General features: G+C 42.8%; 1 protein-coding gene across 1 annotated transcript in view; it reads left to right on the forward strand.

Moving 5' to 3' along the window:
• IPO9 (importin 9) overlaps positions 1–20,792 on the forward strand; it is a gene marked incomplete at its 5' end in the record, with an annotated part of 32,195 nt that extends 11,403 nt beyond the window's left edge. The window contains 17 exons of the mRNA XM_082778453.1: positions 1,613–1,713; positions 3,216–3,274; positions 3,787–3,938; positions 4,636–4,734; positions 4,874–4,980; positions 5,964–6,103; positions 6,460–6,619; positions 7,386–7,612; positions 7,837–7,985; positions 8,916–9,044; positions 10,350–10,625; positions 12,396–12,562; positions 13,708–13,841; positions 15,345–15,464; positions 15,946–16,047; positions 16,862–16,938; positions 17,511–20,792. Of these exons, the coding sequence (XP_082634579.1) occupies positions 1,613–1,713; positions 3,216–3,274; positions 3,787–3,938; positions 4,636–4,734; positions 4,874–4,980; positions 5,964–6,103; positions 6,460–6,619; positions 7,386–7,612; positions 7,837–7,985; positions 8,916–9,044; positions 10,350–10,625; positions 12,396–12,562; positions 13,708–13,841; positions 15,345–15,464; positions 15,946–16,047; positions 16,862–16,938; positions 17,511–17,621 (2,310 nt within the window). The 3' untranslated portion in view covers positions 17,622–20,792. The remainder of the gene's footprint in view (positions 1–1,612; positions 1,714–3,215; positions 3,275–3,786; positions 3,939–4,635; positions 4,735–4,873; positions 4,981–5,963; positions 6,104–6,459; positions 6,620–7,385; positions 7,613–7,836; positions 7,986–8,915; positions 9,045–10,349; positions 10,626–12,395; positions 12,563–13,707; positions 13,842–15,344; positions 15,465–15,945; positions 16,048–16,861; positions 16,939–17,510) is intronic.
• Between the last annotated feature and the right edge of the window lie 307 nt (positions 20,793–21,099).

A 21,099-nucleotide genomic window follows, 5' to 3' on the forward strand; every position in this document is an offset into this window, starting at 1 on the left:
CTGACCTAAAATGTACTTTTCATCTAAGAACATTATGCAGGGCAGTGTCAAAAACTTTTCTGAATTATGCTGAAGTGTACACATCTGCCTGATCCCATAGGGCAGTTACCCAGTTTAAGAAAGTTAAGTAGGTTGGATGGCACTGGGGTGAGACCACTGTTTGTTCATTTGTCCCAAATCTTTCCAAGTGTAGTTATGGGTTTAGAATAAGTTATCAACAGGAAAGTGCCTTTAAGCCTTGTAGGGTGTGGAGAAGGTTTGGCCAGAACAAAAATATTTTCAACCGTGAAGACCAGAACAAAATACCCGTAGTGTAGTTCATTGCTTTGTTATTTGGTATTTGATCATGAATTAAATTGCTGCCTTTGAGGCTCGAGGATCTGCAGCTCCATGATCCTTGCATCCCAGTTCTGATGTTGTCGTTGAACGTGCCGCTGCTGATTGTTTTGAGAGAAACAGAGTAATTAAACATGACAAGTAATAGAGTTGAGGCAAATTTCATAACATGGGAATACAGATATAATTACTGCATACCAAATAAATCCTATCAAGAGCACCAATTAACCAAGAGTCTAAAGCATCTGACAACCTTGCTGTAGTGCTGCGTATGTGTAAAATTTGCTCTTTTGACACCTGTTGGGTATGAAAACTCATGCTCACGCTTCTGCTGTTTGAACAGGTAATTAGGTACAAAAACTAATTAATCACAACTTGTTTGTTCTAACATGGAAGACAAAGTTGTAGTCAGTTGTTTGGAGGCAAATTTCTTCAGCTTATGAGCAAAGGACATGAAGTGCACCTGCTGCACTTGAGCTGAACAGTCAGCTCTCCTGCTGCTGGTGAGCTGTGCTAAGCTTTTATCCACACCTTTGGGATTCCTTCTGAAGAAGCAAGTGGGATTTGAAGCAAGCAAAAGAAAGGGCTTTAATGCAGAGCTGTTAGAGGTGATTTTAAAGAGATGCTGAACAATTAGCTGAGATAGAGTTGGCTGTTGGCTGGCAGAGTGGCTGGAAGGGGTTAAGGAGCTGCCTTGCTGCACCCTGGTGGTGATGGTGGTGATGTCTGAGTCCCTGCAGTGACTGGCTGCAGGTGTGGGTGCAGCCAGTTACTGCCTGGCTTGGCTCTAACTTCTCCCCAGGGCTGCTCTCAGTGAGTTCTTCTCCCAGCTGGTCCTCATGTCCGGGATTGCCCCAGCCCAAGTGCAGCACCTTGCACCTGGACTTGTTGAACCTCATCAGGTTCATGTGGGCCACTTCTGCCCAGGTCCCTTTGGATGGCATCCCTTCCTTCTGCTGTATGGACTGCACCACCCAGCTTGGTGTCATCTGCAAATTCGCCCAGGGTGCACTTGGTCCCACTGTCTGTGTTGTTGATAAAGGTATTAAACAACACCGGTCCCAGGACAGACCCCTGAGGGACATGGCCCATCACCATCGCCCTAACCTTATCTCCATTAATGTGCCCAATACTTCAGAAAAAATCTAGAAAAACTGTTGAGTGGCAGCAAGGCTTTGGATTATCTCAGTTGTTAATGAAAGTGCAGCTTGTGGGCTGTGTGTTTTGATGGTCATACCTGGTTTCCCATCTGACTGATGTTTTTCTTTCTTTCCAGGCTGTGACAGCACTGGTGAAGAACTACCCGAAGCACATGGTTTCGTCGATGCAGCAGATCCTGCCCATCGTCTGGAATACCCTTACGGAAAGTGCTGCCTTATATCCTTTGCAGTGAATGGTTTTAACTTGATTAGACCAAGACAAACTATCTCCTACGCCACGAGGACCAGAACTACGGGTCTGTTGGATAGATTTATGGGATATCTGTTACTTAGTAGGCTCCATAAAGTTTCTTTTGGCTTAAGTCAACTCTGAATGACGTGAGCACCAACTGTAGGCTATAGAATTGTGGCCAATCTGCAGTATTTCTGGTACTATTCACTGAAAATTACCTTCTTAGAAAGTTGTCCCAGGTTGGATGAGGCCCTGGGCAACCTGATTTAGTGGGTGACATCCCTGCCCATAGCAGGGGGTTGGAACTGGGTGGTCTTTAAGGTCCCTTCCAACCCAAGCTGCTCAATGATTCTATGTCTAGTCACAATGTAAAGACTTTAAAGAAGAATCTACAGTATCCCTTGCTGCAGCAGTACGAATGAGTGGTTATGCTTGCTGCAGAAGTTGAATTTGATTTGCATTTTGAATGTTATCACTTAGTCATTACTTTGCAGCACAATCTGCTATGTTAAAGAGGCATTCTGTTGGTAGTTTTCCCAGGACGTGCAAACCGACAAGTCAAATCTTTCCATATTGTTAATCCAGAAGTTGCTGGTTTAGCTTTTTGTAGCGAGGCAGTAAGCTGTAGAATACTGAGCCTTCTTGTAGCTTTTTGTGAACTTTCTGAATCGGCACCAGGACTGGGCAGTGTGTTGCAGTAATAACACAAGGGTTGATTTCATTTTTCCTCTGTAATCTAACAAGCATGGCTGTTCGAGAGAGCACAGATCTGACCTTTTCATACCAAAGTTGCCTGGACAGTCTTTTGTTTCACAATCCTACTGCATTTTTTTAAAGACACCTGTTAAAACACAAGGAGCTGTTTGCTAAATTGCTGATAATGTATTTCTTCCCCTCCTGTCCTGACTCCCACTGCAGTTCTGCTGGCAGCTGAGCTGACAAAACAGTTTTTGTTTGCAAAAGGGGAGTCTCGGCCTTCCTTCCCTTGGGTTTGCTCTGGCATGTGTTGGATCTGTCAGCTCACTATCCCAGAAGAATCCTCCTTCCTCTCCGCTCCCAGGTTAGTTTTCTGCCACCTCCCAGTGTAGGAGCAGAGCCAGCACCAGGCAGCATGTGGGAGCACATCGTGGCTCCTCGCCCTTGGCAGCACTGAAGTCTAGAATTGGCTCCTTGTCCCCTGGGAAGGTTGAGTCTGAGTGGTTCCATTCTGGCAAAGTTTAAATACAGGTGAAGTTTTGGGTTACCTTGGAGGATTTGGTTTACGTGTATCAAATTATCTTGGGGATGCTGTCAGGTGATGGAGAAATGGTCTCTGAAGCTGGGCAGTGGACAAGGTCAGGAACTCCTGTGGCTTGTCTTCCGTTTGAAGCACAGGAGTGTGTGCAAGTCAGTGTTTTGTAAGAAAGAAAACATCTCAATTAATGGGAATTTTAATTCCTAACTAGATGCAGCTCCTCAGAAATGCACGTTTGCTTAACTCCATCTACTTATGTGAGAACAGAAGTAAATTATACAGAGGAGGTGGAGGATCCTGTGGATTCCGATGGTAAGAACTTGTTCAACTGCACTTCTGAGCTCTCATATGAAGAGGAATGGACTTACCTAAATACTACTGTTGCCAAAACAGTTGCAGAAACACCTTAGGAGTTTGTGATAATGTACATTTACGCTGTTACGACACCATCCATCACTTCTTTCCAAGTTTCATTTGACTGTGATCAATGAAGCTGCATAATTTAAGGTTTCTAATGACTCAAGGAGTGAGGTTTACAGCAATTTTGAGGTAAACATAATGGGACAAAAGAAAACTGAACAGGTTTTAGGTTGGGCTTGATCATTTTTAATGAGGGGTGTGCAGTGATGTGGGAAAAGAGCAGAAAGTGATGAGGTCAGACATCCTCCTGGGGCTGCTGCTGTCCTAGCTAGTACAGGAGTAAGAATAAACATCACCCCACCAGACAGCCTAACAGTCTGTAATTATATTTGGCACCCATTTTTACCTTTCTCTGTGTTAGCATATTCAGTCACGTTGCTTTTTTCACTTTCTTCTTTTTTCAGGTGAAGTATTGGGATTTGAAAATCTGGTGTTCAGCATATTTGAATTTGTTCATGCCTTGTTGGAAAACAACAAATTTAAGAGCACGGTGAAGAAGGCTTTGCCAGAGCTGATTTATTACATCCTCCTTTACATGCAGATCACAGAGGAGCAGGTGAGCATGTTTTTCTTGTGTAGGAAGCAAATGAGATAGGAGATTTAAAACAGTTAATGTCCTAGGAAGTGTTTCAGTGAATGTAAGCTGCTGTAATCTAATAGGCTGTTCTGTCAATGTACTGTGCCAGGAATTAGGGCAGTAGCATCCAGATGTTCCTACAGAGTATAATGTGGACAGCAGATGAAGGAATATGCTGTGAAAATGAGGATTATTATGCTGAAAGGGCTAGCCAGGTTTCTGTGATAGTGAAGGGATTGTGTGGGTAGCATGAAATAATGTTTACTGAAATTCTTCATGCCTTCTGGCCTCCCAAGCCTGTGAGCCATCTTCTGCTTCTCCTGTTTAGGCAGGCATGCATAAAAACAGGCACTCTGTTAAAGATTCATCTGCTTCTCCCGTTCCTCATCTATAAATAAAGCCACGTAGCATTGATTCCAGGTCAGTCATTAGTTTGTCAAATTCTGATTTCAAATGAGGAGCCGTAGAGCAAGGTGAATGCAGTACAGAGCAGGCCTCCTCTTTTCAAAGGTTTCTCTGATAGAATATGAGAAAAATCAGCTACAGAAAATGACAGAGAAATTCTGAAAGTAGTTTTGGCAAAAGTTAGGTTACTGGGAACAGAAAAGCTGTCTTTTACACTTGTTCTTCTGAATTTGGTATTCACCGTGTCCTTCTTGTCTCCTTTCTGTTCCAGATAAAAGTTTGGACTGCAAATCCACAACAGTTTGTGGAGGATGAAGATGATGATACTTTTTCATATACTGTGAGGATTGCCGCACAAGATCTCTTGCTGGTAGGAAAGTTGTTCCACATTTAGAAGCAGCCAAAATAACAATAATAAATAATGAATTTAGCTTTATGTGGGGCATTTGGAGAAATGTCCAGTTTCTTAGAGTCTGTGCAATTAAACATTATTATTTCCTTCTGTGCAGGCTGTGGCTGCTGATTTCCAGAATGAGAGTGCCACTGCTTTGGCTGCAGCAGCTACCAGGCACCTGCAGGAAGCTGAGCAGGCTAAAAACAACGGTGCTGAGCACTGGTAAGGAGATGGGGCAGCAGGGAGTGACAGTGATAAAAGTGGCAGGCTGTTTTGGAGCGCTGAGTGCAGCACAAGTCAATCACGTTTTCTTCTTGTGGCATTACTGCTGATGGGCAAGGATTGCATTTGGGGACTTCTAAGAAGAAGAAAAAGGAAGTACAGCAGCTCTCAGACCAGATACAGAAATCTTCATGTGGCAGACTTTCAGCCCCTCCTAGCACAAGCTATCTGTCCCAGGCTCCCTCCCTCCAGGCCCTGACAGTTCCTTGAAACATGTCATTGGAAGCTGTTACTGGTTGTATGTGATCTGAAGAGATGTTGACAGTACCTTCGCTTTCTGGTCAGTTAAATGGGCTCAGAATTTCAGGCATATCATTTTTTTGTTTGTTTTCAGTGATGTAAAGAGGAGATTTAGGTGCTATATGCAAATACGTATGTTCAATTTGAGAACTTTAAAGTCACAATTTTTAATATTACCTGGGGATAGGAAAACACTCAGTTGAAAGAGGACCTGATTGCTGTTCCAGAACTGTTCTCTCTTGGTTTTACAGTGCAGTAGTTCAGTGTTTGTGTTGATCTGAAGATCAGTGTCTGAATAGCCACTCTGTATAGTGAGCAGCAACTGAACGCCTGAGCAGTCAGACATGAGTCCCTGTCTGCCTTGAATGTGATAAATTGTAAAGGAGGTTATTTACTTCACAGACAAAACCAAGGAGGAGTGTTATTTGCCCATAACCCCATTTCCTCCTACTTAACAAAATGTAATTTAAAAATAAACTTCTTAAAATCATTGAGGTACTGGGCACCATACTGCTTCTGCACATAGAATAATTGGTCTTTTGAAATTCTCTGCTTCAGGATCAAGAAAATAGTTGTGATAGCTTAGGCCAAAAAAAATAATAATGTTTTTTCTTCAGATTTTTTATATATTTATTGAGATGATGGTGTGGGGAACACCTAAAAACATCTGAATTCCTTTACAGGTGGAAGATACATGAAGCTTGTATGCTTGCCCTGGGCTCTGTGAAGTCTATTATTACAGACAGTGTGAAGAATGGTCGGATACACTTTGATATGCACGGCTTCCTGACCAACGTTGTTCTTGCAGACCTCAACCTCTCAGGTACGTGGGCCCTGGCTATTATTCAAGTAACTGCTAAGTGCCTTGGAAATCTCTTAAAAATGGAAGCATCGGATGAATTAGATTGCTGTGTGCATGTGGTGGTGTGAGTGCAGTTGGGCACATTGTACGTGTTGAAAAGGCCAACATTTTGTCTTCTGGATGCACACATGCTACAAAATCTAATGCAAGTCATTTAAATGTGAACCACTGTGCCTTCAGTTCAAACAGTTATCTGGATCCTTGAACCTGTCTGGCTTGGAGATGGAAGGGCAATTATGGAAAATATCTGTTCTGTTGTCTTTTATCAGCTTCTGGGAAAGACACCAGCAGTATTTGTTTGTTTGGTTTTCTTTTAGTGTCTCCTTTTCTCTTGGGCCGTGCTCTTTGGGCTGCCAGCCGTTTCACAGTGGCGATGTCTCCAGAATTAATCCAGCAGTTCCTGCAAGCGACTGTCAGCGGTCTGCACGAAACCCAGCCGCCTTCTGTCCGAATCTCTGCAGTCAGAGCCATCTGGGGGTAAGCAAATGCGAAGAAACTCCAAAGCCCCAGGTGGTATAAATTGCACTTCTAAATGTGGTACTTTAAAATACAACATTTAAAAAAATATGACATGGAATGAATATGAGATTAAAAGTGGAAATGAGCAGGTTCAAAGTAGACTAATTCTGATGAGGAATAAGAAGTTGAGATTCAAAGTTAGCTACAGTAAAATGTTACAATGGATACAGTCCCAAATTGAAGCAGAACTAGGGAGTGATAACAGCCGTATAAATGATATCCAGGTTAGTACTATGCAGGCACAAAGATGGCTGAATAACATAATTTGTCCTTGTGGCGCAAATCAGGGCAATAAGGAATGTTTGCTTTTTTCCATCCTGTTTTTGTAAAGAAGTTATAAAACCTCCTGCTCTACTGGTTCTAAAGCAAAAATTGAAAATTACTTTTTAAAACCACACACACATGTAAACACACAGCCTTACCCCCAACCAACTCGCCTTTATTTGTGTTGAAATGACACGGGTATTTTGTTATTGCTGAAATTGTTTCATCTTTTCTAGCTCACTTGTAGAACATAGTAATTAAACACTGCGTAAGCAGTGACACTCTTGTAGCGTGGTTGGACCAGATGATCTTGGAGGGCTTTGCCAACTTGTACGATCCTGTGATTTTAAGGAAAAAGGATGGGTGGGGTGAAATATCCATTCATATATATATATAACCCAGTGTTAAATGTATAAATCACTTCAAATATGTTCTGCACATTTTTATGTATCTTGCCTAGCTACTGTGACCAGCTGAAGATCTCTGAGAGCACCCACGTGTTGCAGCCTTTCCTTCCTAGCATTCTCGACGGACTGATCCACTTGGCAACTCAGTTCAGTTCAGAGGTCCTCAACCTTGTGATGGAGACGCTGTGCATTGTCTGTACGGTAGACCCAGCATTTACAGCAAGCGTGGAGAACAAAATCTGCCCCTTCACAATTGCAATCTTTTTGAAGTACAGCAACGGTATGCATTTAAATGACATTTTCAAAGTACGGTTGTTTTTGCTAATGGATCCTGGCCAGGATTATCACTGTGCTGAAAACATAACGAATCAATGTTCGTTCCATTATAATTTATATTGTAAAGCTAGAAGAGAAACTTTCTGCTATGCAGATTTGAAATAGCAGTAGCAAAAAATGAGATGTCTTTGTTAGCATGTTTTAGTAAATGGTGCTTTCTCTCTCCAGATCCAGTTGTTGCTTCTCTTGCCCAAGATATCTTTAAGGAGCTAGCTCAGATAGAAGCCTGCCAGGGTCCAATGCAGATGAGGCTAATACCAACTCTTGTCAGCATCATGCAGGCCCCTGCTGACAAGATCCCAGCAGGGCTTTGTGCAGTAAGTGCTATAGTGGTACCTGGTCTTAGCTGGAGATGATTCCCTGTTCTTTAACATACAGGATGGTTGGTCTGCAGAGCAGGAAGGCTGCTTTTAAAGTGCTTTCGAACAATGACTTCAGTGCTTGGTAGAGGTTTCTTTGTGGAGAGAAGGCAAACTGCAGGTGGGGGGAGATGTTTCCAAAAGTAAACTGTTGCTATGGACTTATTCCAATCTCTGCAGCATATCCTGAGTTGTTTTGCTTTGCCATAGCCTTGTTTCACCAGTGACAGTCTTTCCTTTTTGGTGGAATGTTCTCCAGCAGGATGTGTAACAATTCCCTACCTTTTTTTTTTCTGAGACCTTTTCTGATTTATACATGACTTGTATAAATTGCTGGAGATAAATTATACAGGTTTGTCACTCCTGTAAAAAGTCCACTTACAAAAGGTTAAGCACTGACGGTATAGAATATTTGTATGGAAGTAAGCCCGTAAATACCTTTATCATATGTTTATTATCTGCCTATTGAGTGGTATTACTGTAACAATCACTAGTAGGTAATTAAATCAATATAAGCAAAATTGATCAAGTTAGCTTGAACAGTTCTCTGGCTGTACTGATCACTGTATATCAGGATACTGTACATCCCTGTGGAACTGTTTCCCATATTAAGTTGTTTTAAACTGCTTTTTAATGTTTGAACTGCCTTAAGAACTTCTACAGTGCATAGTGTCATGTGTCTGTGTCAGATACTGGGACTGTGGGTGCATGACTCCAAGATCCTCTGATTTTAAAATAAATAACTAGTTTTTCAAGTCAGGATGCGATGGTAGTACTGGGTCACATCTCTCCTGTTTATGACTTTGGTGCTTGCAGTGCTGACCGATGCTGACTCCACATACTGTGGCTTCTGTTGTAACAGTGCTTTTGTTTGTGTTTTCCTTTCAGACTTCTATTGATATATTGACCACAGTTGTGAGGAACACAAAACCTCCTCTGTCCCAGCTCCTGATCTGCCAAGCATTCCCTGCAGTGGCTCAGTGCAGCCTGAACACAGATGACAATGCTACCATGCAGGTAACACTGCAGGGAGTGGTAAGAACAGCAGGGCTAGGCGAGTTCAAGAGAGGTGACCAAATGAGACAGTTGGCAAAACCTTCAAGGGAGCCCAGGCTTTGCTTGCCCATGGCTATTTTGGCAGCTCCTCAGGAGCTGCCTACAATTTATCTGTAGGCCCCCACCTGCAGTTCGTCATTAAAGCATTGCTGTTTGGGTACTTGCAATGACTTTTACCAATCATTCCTTAATTTGGAAGATCAGAGTGAGTAGAGCAGCAGCCTTGTTTTTTTTTTTTTTTTTTTTTTTTTTTTCCTATTTCAGGGCTCTGGAGGAGCCCTAAAACTTAGAAAACTTACTGCTTTTTACATTCCTTCGTAATAACATTCATGACAGCTAGGAATGGCAGAGGCAGTCTGCAGGAACACTCTCAGGCATGGGGAAGCAAAAGACCTTCTTCTACACCCTGCTTCTAGCAGTTTTCTCCTGTACTCATGTAGTTGGAAAAAGATGGGAAGGAGAGGGCAAACTTATTCTTGGTTGAGCCACTTATTGAATGGAGAGATAGCAAAGCTTCATCTCACAGTGGTAGTGCCACTTTGTTACCTCTGCTGTTACGTGGTGGTGGCTTTAGGGTATTTAAGCAAGCAGGAAAAAAACAACTTCTGAAGCTAAAAGTGCAGAGTGCCTTCTCGTTCTGTCTACTAGCTGGCTTCTAAATAACAAAGATAATTTCGTTTCCTTACACAGGGATTTTTTAGTGCAAGATCCCCTTTGTCATGTGAACATGGACCATTGAAATGGCTTTCCATAAATAACATACCAGCAAGAATAGATTAGAGACCAACAAGAAGAAGGTGGAGACCAGTGTACTGGTTGCTGTGCTGGATCTTCATTTTGAGAAGATTTTTTTAAAATTGCAGCTTGGCTGCTGGTTTGTTTTGTTCATGCTATACTTTGCTGTCTTCATCTCTCACTTGTTAGAACCTCTTGGAATTTCTCTGAGTAACAAAACCAACACAAACATAACTATTTCAGGTTGACTTTATGTTTGCTAGGTGATCCTCATGATGTTTGGGTAGGTGAAGAGTGACTGTCTTCATAATGAACGGAAATATTTTGAAATATTTTTTTAATAATTTTGAAATCCAGGCAGCCATTTTATTGTATACACGAGACTTTGAATCTTTCACAGTGCCACCAGTTTGCCCATTGTTGTCATCTTGGCTAAGGGGTTTTGGGGAGTGGTTAAAGGAGATGTCTTCCCATGTTGCTCTTCCACACAGCTAGGAAGGCAAATCCTAACACGATCACTTTCTTGTTTAGAACGGCGGCGAGTGTCTGCGTGCCTACGTCTCAGTGGCGCTGGAGCAAATTGCGCAGTGGCATGATGAGCAAGGCCACAACGGGTTGTGGTATGTGATGCAGGTGGTGAGCCAGCTTCTAGATCCAAGGACATCAGAATTCACTGCTGCCTTTGTGGGCAGGCTGGTCTCCACTTTAATTTCCAAAGCAGGAAGTGAGCTGGGAGAGAACCTGGACCAGATCCTGAGAGCTATCCTGAGCAAAATGCAACAAGCGGAGACGCTCAGTGTAATGCAGGTGAGCAGGCCAGGCACACAGGAAAATAATTAGAAGTGTTGGAGGAAAAAAATATCAGATTTTTTCTTTAGTTGTGTATCTGATTATTTATGGTAGTGCAATTGGAGGTTCTGCACGTCCCCTGAAGCAGTCAGGGAAATGCCTGCCTTTATTCATACAGAGTTGTCCAGATTACTCGGTAAGTTGGGTTCTTGTTGGGTAAGCTTTAATGCACCTTAAATAGTCTCTCATGACCTTGTGCTTGCAAGCAGCGAACCTTTAGAAGAAACCTTTAGAACTTGAAGTAGAGATATTGTGGCAAAGGCATGTTTTCATGTGTTTCTGTGCTTTTTTCCAAGGATGACTGAATACCTTGGAGTTGAGACAAGGTGAACTTTTGGTGACAGGAGGTGTAGTTGGCCTGCATCAGGCGAGACAAGAGCCTCACAATCACTTCTAGGCTTGATTTACTTTTAGTCACATGGTTTTATAGAACATTTTTATGCCAGTAGTCTTTATTCTTCATCCTGTCTTTCTTGTCTGTGCCCTTAATGTGGAACAGCAAGTGATGCCTGCCCTGATTTCCAAGCCGCAGCTGTGGGAAGGCAATTTGCTGGCCCTGTTGCAAGGTCCCGTTGTTTGGCAAGATCCCACCTTTGCCCTCAGTGAAGCACTTGGCTGAGGCTCATCTGCTCTAACCCTTTCATCTTGGGCGCATTTCTGATTTTTATATGTGCATTTTTCAAGCCAGCACATGGCAAAGCAGGAAGGTCATTCAGATGTCAGCACAGATTTTTATCTTAAAGCCTTGATTTTTTTTTTTCCCCCCTGGGAAACATTGTTTGTTCATAACTGTTCAGAAGGGCTCTCACTTTGTCCATTTGGGGATTTAAAAGATCCAGAAGCTTAAATCTGAACTAGTTACATGAAGCCCCTGTACCTGGGGAAGAGAAACAAGCCTCTCGTGATGCTAAATCTCTCCCCTGTCTTGAGATGGGTCTTTGGAATGGGACAGCTTTTCCCTGAGGAAGCCTGTAGAGGTGATGTCAGACCTCGAGACTGATATTTAGATACAGGCAGCATGTGAATTCTATTCCTGGCCTTTAGGAGATGGACTGTAAAACTATGTCTTGTAAATACCTTTCTAAACCTTGCAGTTCTATTCCAAAAACTTGTGTTCGAAGTGCATTCAAAATAGAAGCGCTTCTGCATTCTGATGCGATGATGTGAGAGAAAGGTGGTCTGTGAGGATGGGGTACCATGGGTGAAAAGGGAAGAGCCTGTGGGTTCTGGCTGTGGATCTTAGCTTGATGTTGGGAAATATGTGTTACACATGCATAGATTTTGAGCTCTGTGTGTACAGGACCACGTGTGCAGCATGTGGTCCAGTGAGCAGACCAGGGCACCTGCAGTATCTGCGTGTTGGCTTGTGATATTTTGCTAGTCAGAAGCCTGCCACCTCCGATTTTTTATTTTTATTTTTTAAGCTGTTAATCCTTGCTTTAGGAAGGGTTGCTGGTTGAGGGCATGGGCACGAGTAAATTCATTCCTGTCGTGTGTTTTGTGGAGTTAAATATCACTGCTGCTGGTAATAGCATTCTTGCCTGCTTTGCGTTCCTCGCAGCTGGTTGCACATCTGCGTTCCTCGCAGCTGGTTGTACTTCCTTTACCTCTCGGGGCTGGTAAGCACGGTCTCCATTCCTGCAGGGCACTCAGTGACTTGAATATTTGATAAAACCATTTTCAGCTGTTAAATTATGTACAGCTAATGTTTCCCCTTTTCCCTTGCAGTCCTTAATTATGGTGTTTGCTCACTTGGTTCACTCCCAACTGGAACCGCTCCTGGAGTTCCTGTGCAGTCTCCCCGGACCGACTGGCAAGCCTGCCCTGGAGTTTGTGATGGCCGAGTGGATGAGCCGGCAGCACTTGTTCTACGGGCAGTACGAAGGCAAAGTCAGGTAGGGCGTTTTGTAAGGATCCATGCACTGACATTAGCTTAGTGATCATCCCACTGCAGTTAATGCTCTGGGGGTGAGGGAAAGGGGAGCTGCTGCAGGCTCGGATTCATGTGCAGGCATAGGACAGGAGGAAATTTTTCTGTGCCCTGTCAGTTTGGCTCAGGAGAGCTGTGGTAACTGGAGCAATCCCTGCTCTTCCTCTGAGTGCTTCTCTCGCTGCCTCGTGTTTCTGTACAGGAACAGCGTGATCCCAACGGGAAGGGGGTGGCTGTTGCAAGCACAGGACTGCTTTTAATGTTGAACTCGTGTGAATGGGATGAGAATAGTTTCAGGCCATGAAATCCCCTTTGTAGACCATGGTAGAGGCTCAGGGTATTGTAGAGGGTTTCCTAAAATAATCTGGTGATTTAATGAGCTCTTAAAAAGTCAATAAAGAAACTGCAACACAGTTTTCTCTCCCTTTCCCTGCAGGAGCACACTTGTGTTCCAGTGGAGGCCGAGTACAATATTCCAAAGCACAAAATGCTTGGTATTTAAATTTTGCCACAGCTGATGCCTTTGACTTTCTGGAAGTGAGAAGCCCAACAGAACACTGTTAGGGGGTCACGCCAGCTGCCAACTCACATCTTGCTATGTGCTGGAATGTCATTGTTACAAGGCAGCCCAATAGACTGTGGCATAAGCAATAAGAAAAAGCATCTTTAAAATATAAGTGTTCTTGCTGTTTTCAATCACGTGTAGTCTGTTTTGTCCCTAAGAGCTGTGGTTTATCCCCACTCCGAGGGAGAGCAGGGCTGGGCTGTTGGCAGGGTTCTCTGGAGCTGCTTTTGGCCGTGGGGAAAAGCCAAAGGTGAAGCTGACAGGGAGAACGAGGTTAAACTCTGTTGTACAATGCTGTCTCTGTATCATCCGAGTAGTGGTGAGTCCAGTAGTGGTGAGTCCAGTAGTGGTGAGTCCAGTTTTGGATACTGACAAAAAGCAGGACAAATAGGAAAATTCTGTAATGCTTGTTCTTGGTGAAAATGTGGAAAAAGGGGCAGCTGAATGCCTGCTCTGGAGATTTGTTTCCTATCGACGGTTCACTGTATAAACCAGGTAGTTCTGAGAAATTCTGGTCGGTAATTTTCTTATTCCCTACTCCCTAGCTCTGTAGCACTGTGTAAACTCCTTCAGTATGGCATCAACACAGATGACAAGCGACTTCAGGACATTAGGGTAAAGGGAGAAGAAATATTTAATATGGATGAGGGAATACGGACACGATCAAAATCAGCCAAAAGTAAGTAATTACTCTGCTGTTCTTAACAGCTGTTTTTTTTTAATGTTAGTAGAGGCTACGAATGGCCTTAAAATGGATCTTCGAGGTCACGTAGAGCTGTGGGAGATTTGTTTTTAGAACTAATCCATATATCAGGTGCTTAATGTACCTAGTCCTTGAGAGACTGATCTGGAAGACTCCTGCTGTTTCTGACTTTATCTAGGGGGCTGAGGTGATTATGGGATGGAGAGTTATTCGCTGCTGTTCTCCATCATCCTGTTCCATCTAATGAGATAAACTGATAATATCCTGATGCTTAGTAGCTTCTCTCAGAGGAAAACTTGTTTAGTAAACATAAAGATTAAACAAACAAACAAAAAAGTGATATTTTTTCATGAGACAAACTAACAAATATTTGCAGTGATGTCAACAAGTTAGAGATCACTTTTCAGGACATCTTGACCAGTGTCCTGCATAAGGACTTGTCTTACTGAATTGGTTTTGCCCAAGATCTTTGATCAGAGGTTACTGTTTAGAGAAAGATGCAGACGTTAAATCAGAAAGAGCGCTGGGCAGTTCCCTCTGGGGAGGGAGAGCTGGGTTCTGCAGCTTGCTGTGTGATGCTCGCACACGTTACTGGCAGCCCATCTCGCAGTCAGTGCTCTTTGAGCCTTCAGTTGCTGTACGCTCAGGACAAAGGTGGTGATGTGGTTATGCTTCAAAAATAACTAAGCTGACAACCAGGGAAATGAATAGGGAAAGCACTAGGCATTTCGGAAGTAAGCAGCAGTTACAAAACATCTGCTGTTTTATTACTCTTTGCTTGAAAAAAAAACAACAACAAAACAGCAAACTCAAATATTGTCAGATCAGATAAAATGGTAATTGCTAGCGTTTGAGAACAAAGTTTAAAATTAGTGCTCCCAGTTCATTTATTTGATAGGGTCTTTACTTTTGCAATTAAGGACAAAAATACTATGTCATAATTAAACCCAGCAGAAACCCTGGTGAGAAAAGGTGGGAGCCTGCAGCTTCACAGAAAAGGTAAGCAGGAGAGCCAGGCGTGGGAGTGCAGCACAGCTCGTTTACTTGAAAGCACTCCTAGCCCCACAACAATAACTTCAGAGAAGAATGCTTAATGAAGTCATCTGTAACTGTGATTTCATTGAGTATACTCACAGACTCATTCAACTGTGAAGATTTTAACCATGCGTTCTCTTCGTTCAAAATATGCAGGATTTCATATTGCAGTTGAGACTTCTGGAAGCTTGTGAAGGTATACAAAAGGAATGGGAAGGAATGTTTGGGTTTTGTTTCTTTTGTCTGTTTGTTTTCCTCAAAAAAAACAAACAAAAAAGGAAAAACAAAATAAACTGGAAGTTTTATTTGTCTGTGAGCATTTTAAACATTCGGTAAAATTAAAAACAACAAAAAGCAACACAACATCAACAAAAAAGGCTTTTTTTTTTTTTTAAACAACTTTTATGAAAAGCAGTGAGAATGTGTATTTTTCTTCTCTTATAGATCCTGAACGCTGGACAAACATTCCTTTGTTAGTAAAAATCTTAAAATTAATAATAAATGAACTTTCTAACGCAATGGAAGCAAATGCATCACGACAGACAACTGCAGATTGGAGTCAAGGTAAAACATGGTTTTCCTCTTTGCATGGCTTAAATCTGCTTTTTAATCTCTTCAGAAGTATTTGCAGTAATAAGAAGCTGACAATAGTAAATATTATACCTGTAATTACAAAGGTTTAAATAGTAATCCAAAAGATAAGATCAGTCACTATTGTGTATTCTTATACCTGGAAATTATCTTGGGTCACTTTATCTGGAAGATGGGATCTGATCATATCCCACTAAAATTATCCTAGCTTGATATATCCAGTTTTCTTTTCTTCCTCCCTGTTTGGGGATACATTCTTGCTTCTGCTTTTTGCTTAGCTCCAATTCTTGAGTCAGTCATTCCAAGGAGATGACAGTGGTTGCAGCTTTTTCCCTTTGCCCATCTATTAAAGCAGGGATGTTTGCCTAAAACCTATACAGTCCCTGTATAATGACTGATAGACCGGGCGCCTTGTATTTTGTTTATTTCTAGGTTTATTTATTTTTTTAAACAGATGATTCAAATGATATGTGGGAGGATCAGGAAGAAGATGAGGATGAAGATGAAGGCTTAGCAGGACAGTTCTTATCAGATATTCTGTCCACAAACAAGTATGGTAAGTAACAACTTCAAGGTCATTACTTCCAGATTAAAATAGAGTTGCTGATGTTCTAGTTAGTTTTCTTTCCTTGATAGCAGGCAAGGGGAAGGAGATACACTGGGACTTTGAATAAGGTGGATTTTTTTTTCCTGTGTGAGAGGGACATGTCTTTGAACAACACACTGATTAAATGACTATTTTTCACATGAGAGTTTGGATGCTGTGTAGGCTTTGCATTGCTGTGAGGTTCGTGCAGGTATTTCTTTCAGAAGAGAGTATTGGTGCTCAAAGATGGAGAAGTAGATTGGTGATGGAGATGGAATGGCAGTGTCATAGCAGTGGGTGAACTTGCCTGTGGAGTGATCTTGAGAAATAATTGCTGCATAAAGCAGACAGAGCGTGTATAGTATCTCCTTTCCTCTCCTCCCCAGTTTGCATATAGTCTTAGGGGAGAACCTTACAGGCTGATACAGTAAGGGAGACTTCTTACATTAGCACAGAACTGGAAATGTGTCACCCTGGCATAAGATCAAGGCTTAAGATTAATAGTGCACGTAACTAACAAACTTGCTTGTCTGGTATCTTGTGTATGCTCATCTCACCTCTGTATTCCCTGAGAATCCCGCTGCGACCCTTCTTGTTCTGGGATGTATTTTTTTTTCCTAACCACGTGAACTTAAGAAGCAAATATTCTGGATACAAAATTGTTGATGGAGCAGTGCCGAAGCTATTTCTTTGTGGATCTTTGGATTTCAACGGTAGTCCAATAGAACATCCTGAGGTACTTTGCTCTGATTGTTGCTAAAACCTGCTGATTTGCCTCTGACAGATGAGGATTACTATGAAGATGATGAAGAGGATGATCCAGATGCATTAAAGGACCCTCTTTACCAAATAGATCTCCAGGTGATGCTCTAGAATTATTATTATTTTTAAATCAGATTCCTGTCATTCCTTGTGAATTTATTTATTTTTATGTTGTACTCTAACAAAACTGCAAGACACCACCGGAAACACCAATTAATGATGGTTGTCCCAAATGTACTCAGTTCTGTGAGATCGCTTTGGAAAGTGCCGAGTATCCAAAGAATGCCTGGAGCTATTTTTTCATATCGTATCTATAACTTGGAAAAGGAAGTGAGCAAAACTTCTTTAATAGAGGGAGATGAGACTTTTCTACCCATGAGCTTCACAGCTATTTCCTGAAAAGTAGATTGGATGTTACAGTCATATTCCCCTTGGAGATGCTCCCATCCAGTCACAGGCCCTGTGCCATACGTTGCTCCTGCTTTTAGCACCACCTGGAAGCTGTTTGTCGGCCTTTCCCCTCTGCCACCTCGCTCCCTTCTGCATTGCTTCTCTGTTCCCTGCAGTCCCCTTGTGTTGGGTGCGGGTTCGCATTTACCTTTGGGTGCTTGAAAGAAGCAGAATTTGCGAAGTGAAGTGATGCTAACTGGATCTTTCTGTCTCCCTTTCAGGCCTATCTCACTGACTTCCTGTGTCAGTTTGCACAGCAGCCCTGCTATGCAATGTTTTCAGACCATCTCAATGAGAACGAAAAGCGAGTGTTACAGGCCATTGGTATATAACCCCACTCAAGAGACCATACCGATCATATCTGAACCATACTTTTTGGCTTATTCCACGTTTTATGATTAAACATAAAACATTTTCCAGTGTCTACCTGCTTGTTACAGGTGGATGATGGGCCTCATTGCGACGTGTTGAGCCTCATCTTAACGAATCTGCTAAGGGAAGGAATACTAAGAAAGCAGCAAAGACGGAAGTCTATAGAGCTTTGCACGTTGGTCTCACCATGGGAGCACTTTCATTTTCCACAATAACTTTCCAGGAAGTTCTTTAAAAAAAAAAAAAAAAGTTAAAAATGTGTCCTTAATATTTTTAAAAGCAAACTGTCTCAACCTGTGAAGAGGCACTTAACTGAGTTTCACACAGCACAGCTGGACAGAGAAAGGAATTGGGTCACTTACAGATTGCTTGGATGTATCTTGAGAAATTGGAAGGTTGTTCCTCTTCGCACTCGCATAACACATACAGGGTAAATATCTCGATCTTAGTGTGACTTCTTTTTATAGAACTATAGACTCTTATCAGAGATGCCTGAATGGTATGGAACCAGTTTACAGGAGTTTGGATGGGAAGCTGAGACAATAAAAGTAGATGCATATCTTCTTTCCTGCTGTGGATGGGGCTTTGTTGCTCACATCTACTGTCTAGTCCCATGGGAGCAGTTCTTTACTAATGCTTTTGTGTGCACATGCTCAAAGGAAGCTACCACTTAAATCTCTGTTCCTGTGGCATGTGGCTACTAAAGACTTTGGTTTTATGGAACACAAGGAGCCACGATTTTTAGGGCAAGAAAACTGATTGTATTTAAGATATTTGCTCCATGACAGCCACTCTGAACTACTTTGCTTCCTTCACACTCCTGTGTGTATTTTTATAGAGTGGTAAAATAACATTTGCAAATTGATTTACCCATAAGAACAGCGTGATGTATCTCACAACACCTCTCTGCCTTTGGTTCCCTCTTGGGGAAAATGAAAATAAAACTATTAAAATGTACATTGGTATCCTTCTTATAAAACAGATTTAAAAGGAAATTGCACATGTTTCCTGAAGTCACTTTTTAAAGACATATTTCTCCTTAGAAAACTTTCTGTATGTGCCGCCTGGAGGATGTTAGGGTATTTCACAGGAGTAATCTAAAACAGAAAGGGAGTCCTGTAATGGATACATCTTCTTCTGCTTTAAAGAAAAAGGCTGACCCATTATAGAGTTTCCTTTCTTAAGAAAGGTACTTGCTGTTCCTTTGTGGAATAATATGCTTTGAAGTTGTATCTGAAAACCTCCAAAGAGATGGAGTAATTATGTATCTTACCGGTCTAGTTTAGAATATAGCTTTTCGCATTTTTTACCAGGAGGGGATAATAAATTAACTTCTTAACAGACAAAGATGGCACAACCTGTTTAGCATCTGTGGCAAAATAACCCCAAATTGTAAAGTGGACATTGCTCCCTTCTCCCACTCAGCTTCCTCTTGTTGTGCCTGAGAATAGGCAGAAATAGAGGGAATTGCCACAGTTTGCTGCAGACCTGCAGGTCTGGCTCAAGCTTGAGTCCTCAATATTTTTTTGTATGAATACCTCTATGAGAAGGAGATCCTGAGGCTAATTTTTGTGTGCGTGTGTGGCTTTGTCCTCTTTAGCCTGTGTCTAATAAGGTGTAAGCTCTGATCAAAAATTTCCAAGCAGTTGTGTTACAGTATCTTTCTTCCCTGTGGATTCTCTGGTGTATAAGGATATACAATTAAACTTTGTGCTATGGCCTTCCCTTTGCTGGGAATGTTGTGGCTCTGTCTTCTACTTAAATATATTTTTCAAGTCAATCAGGAACTTCGTTTGAGACGTTTGTGTGTCTCATAGCTTTCACTGAAAGGGGCCAACACATTAATTTAAACAGTCTCTGGACGTAGATGGCTGCATTGATATATCCTGATAGCTGTTGGGAAGGATCAAGCGTCCTCAGAGTGACTGGTCCCAGCCCTGGGAACAGGTAGGACCATCTAGTAGTTGACATTCCCCCCTGCACACCAGAATGAGCCGATGCTGCATCAAAACTGGTCAGCATCACAGAGGTGAAGACAAAATGTAAACTCCAAGTTATAGAACGAAAAAGCTACAGTTTGGCCCATACATTGACAGCAGGGCTCCTAACAGTCATCTATCCATCCTTTGAGGTAAGTGAATGCCAAATGTTTGAAAGCATTGGGGTGTGTCTTAGGATGTCGGTGGTAAATGGGTCTTGTTCAGGTCTGGTCAGGCTTGGGGAGAGGTGCTGGTGGGGTTCGTGTGCTTTCAGGTGATGTTGCTGGGTGTGTGCATTGGTGGTGCTGGCTACAGTCATCAGGCACGTTATGTTGGGTGGCAGGTTTAAGCAAGGCTCTGAAAAATGGGAGCAGCCTTGTGTAACTGATACCATCCCTCAACCTTGAACTGAGGAATCGAAGGATTTCGTGGTGATTGCAAGGTCCCAGGAGTTAAACAATGAGAAGTGTCTTGTACAGGTCCTGCTCCTGAGTGTTGGTTCAATGCTGCTCTTTGATTTGCAGATGTTGATCTGCCTGGAGCATTGGCTCACGTGCACGCACCCTTCCCGCAGCTTGAGCAGGCACGGTGCCACCGTACAGCTCTGATAAGCTCTGGGGCTGGAGACTAAGCTTGGAGGTGGTCTCGTGCCCATCTGTGCATGGTGGGCACAGGGATGGCATAGCTCCACAGCATACTGTGGTGTGCAGGATGCTTTTTTTGGCAAGAAGTACTGCCTTGAGCTTTTCACAGAGAGGCCAAATGGGGTGTGCGAGTACACAGTGCTCGGCAGAGGGTTTGAAGGAACCCTCTGTGGTCCCATACACCTTCATCCTGCTTTCCCCATGTTCTCTTTTCTCCTAACAAAACTCCATGGTGTATCTTCACCCACAAAGTGCTTGCTGGAGGCTGTGGGCTTTGAAGCCTGGGCTTGTGTGCCTCGAGGAAGCTGCTCAGGCCGAACGATGCCGGCTGCTGTGGAAATGCTTCTAAGGCCTGGTGTGGAGGTGTGCAACACCCATCGGATCCGTTGTGTGTTCTTGGGAAGGAGCTAAACCCATCGGCACCAAAGGTTAGGGAGGCTGTGCTAGGAGCTGTGTGGGGTAAAATGAAGGACGGGGCCGCGGCTGCCCCAGCACGGCCGCCAGCCTCTGCCTGGGCTTTGCACGCTGGCTTTTATTTAACTAAAGTAACGCAGCTCCAGGAGCCGCAGAAAATAATTTAAATAGTAAATAGATCAGGTGTGACTCTGGAAAGAAGCTTTATGTGTACTGATGAGTATTGTTCTTGGTATTTTTTTTTTTTTTTGTATCAACGAATAAAAGCTTTTCCTGTATAACCGTGCCTCGCTTCTGCTTGTACAGGGAGCGGGGCCCCTCCACCAGGGGGCAGCTGGGGCCTGGGGCTGCTGCTGGGGGCGGCTGGGCTCGGCCCCGACCCCGATCCCGATCCCGACCCC

The sequence above is a fragment of the Aythya marila genome (genome assembly GCF_965140915.1).
Source record: "Aythya marila genome assembly, chromosome: 24".
Taxonomy (NCBI): Eukaryota; Metazoa; Chordata; class Aves; order Anseriformes; family Anatidae; genus Aythya; species Aythya marila.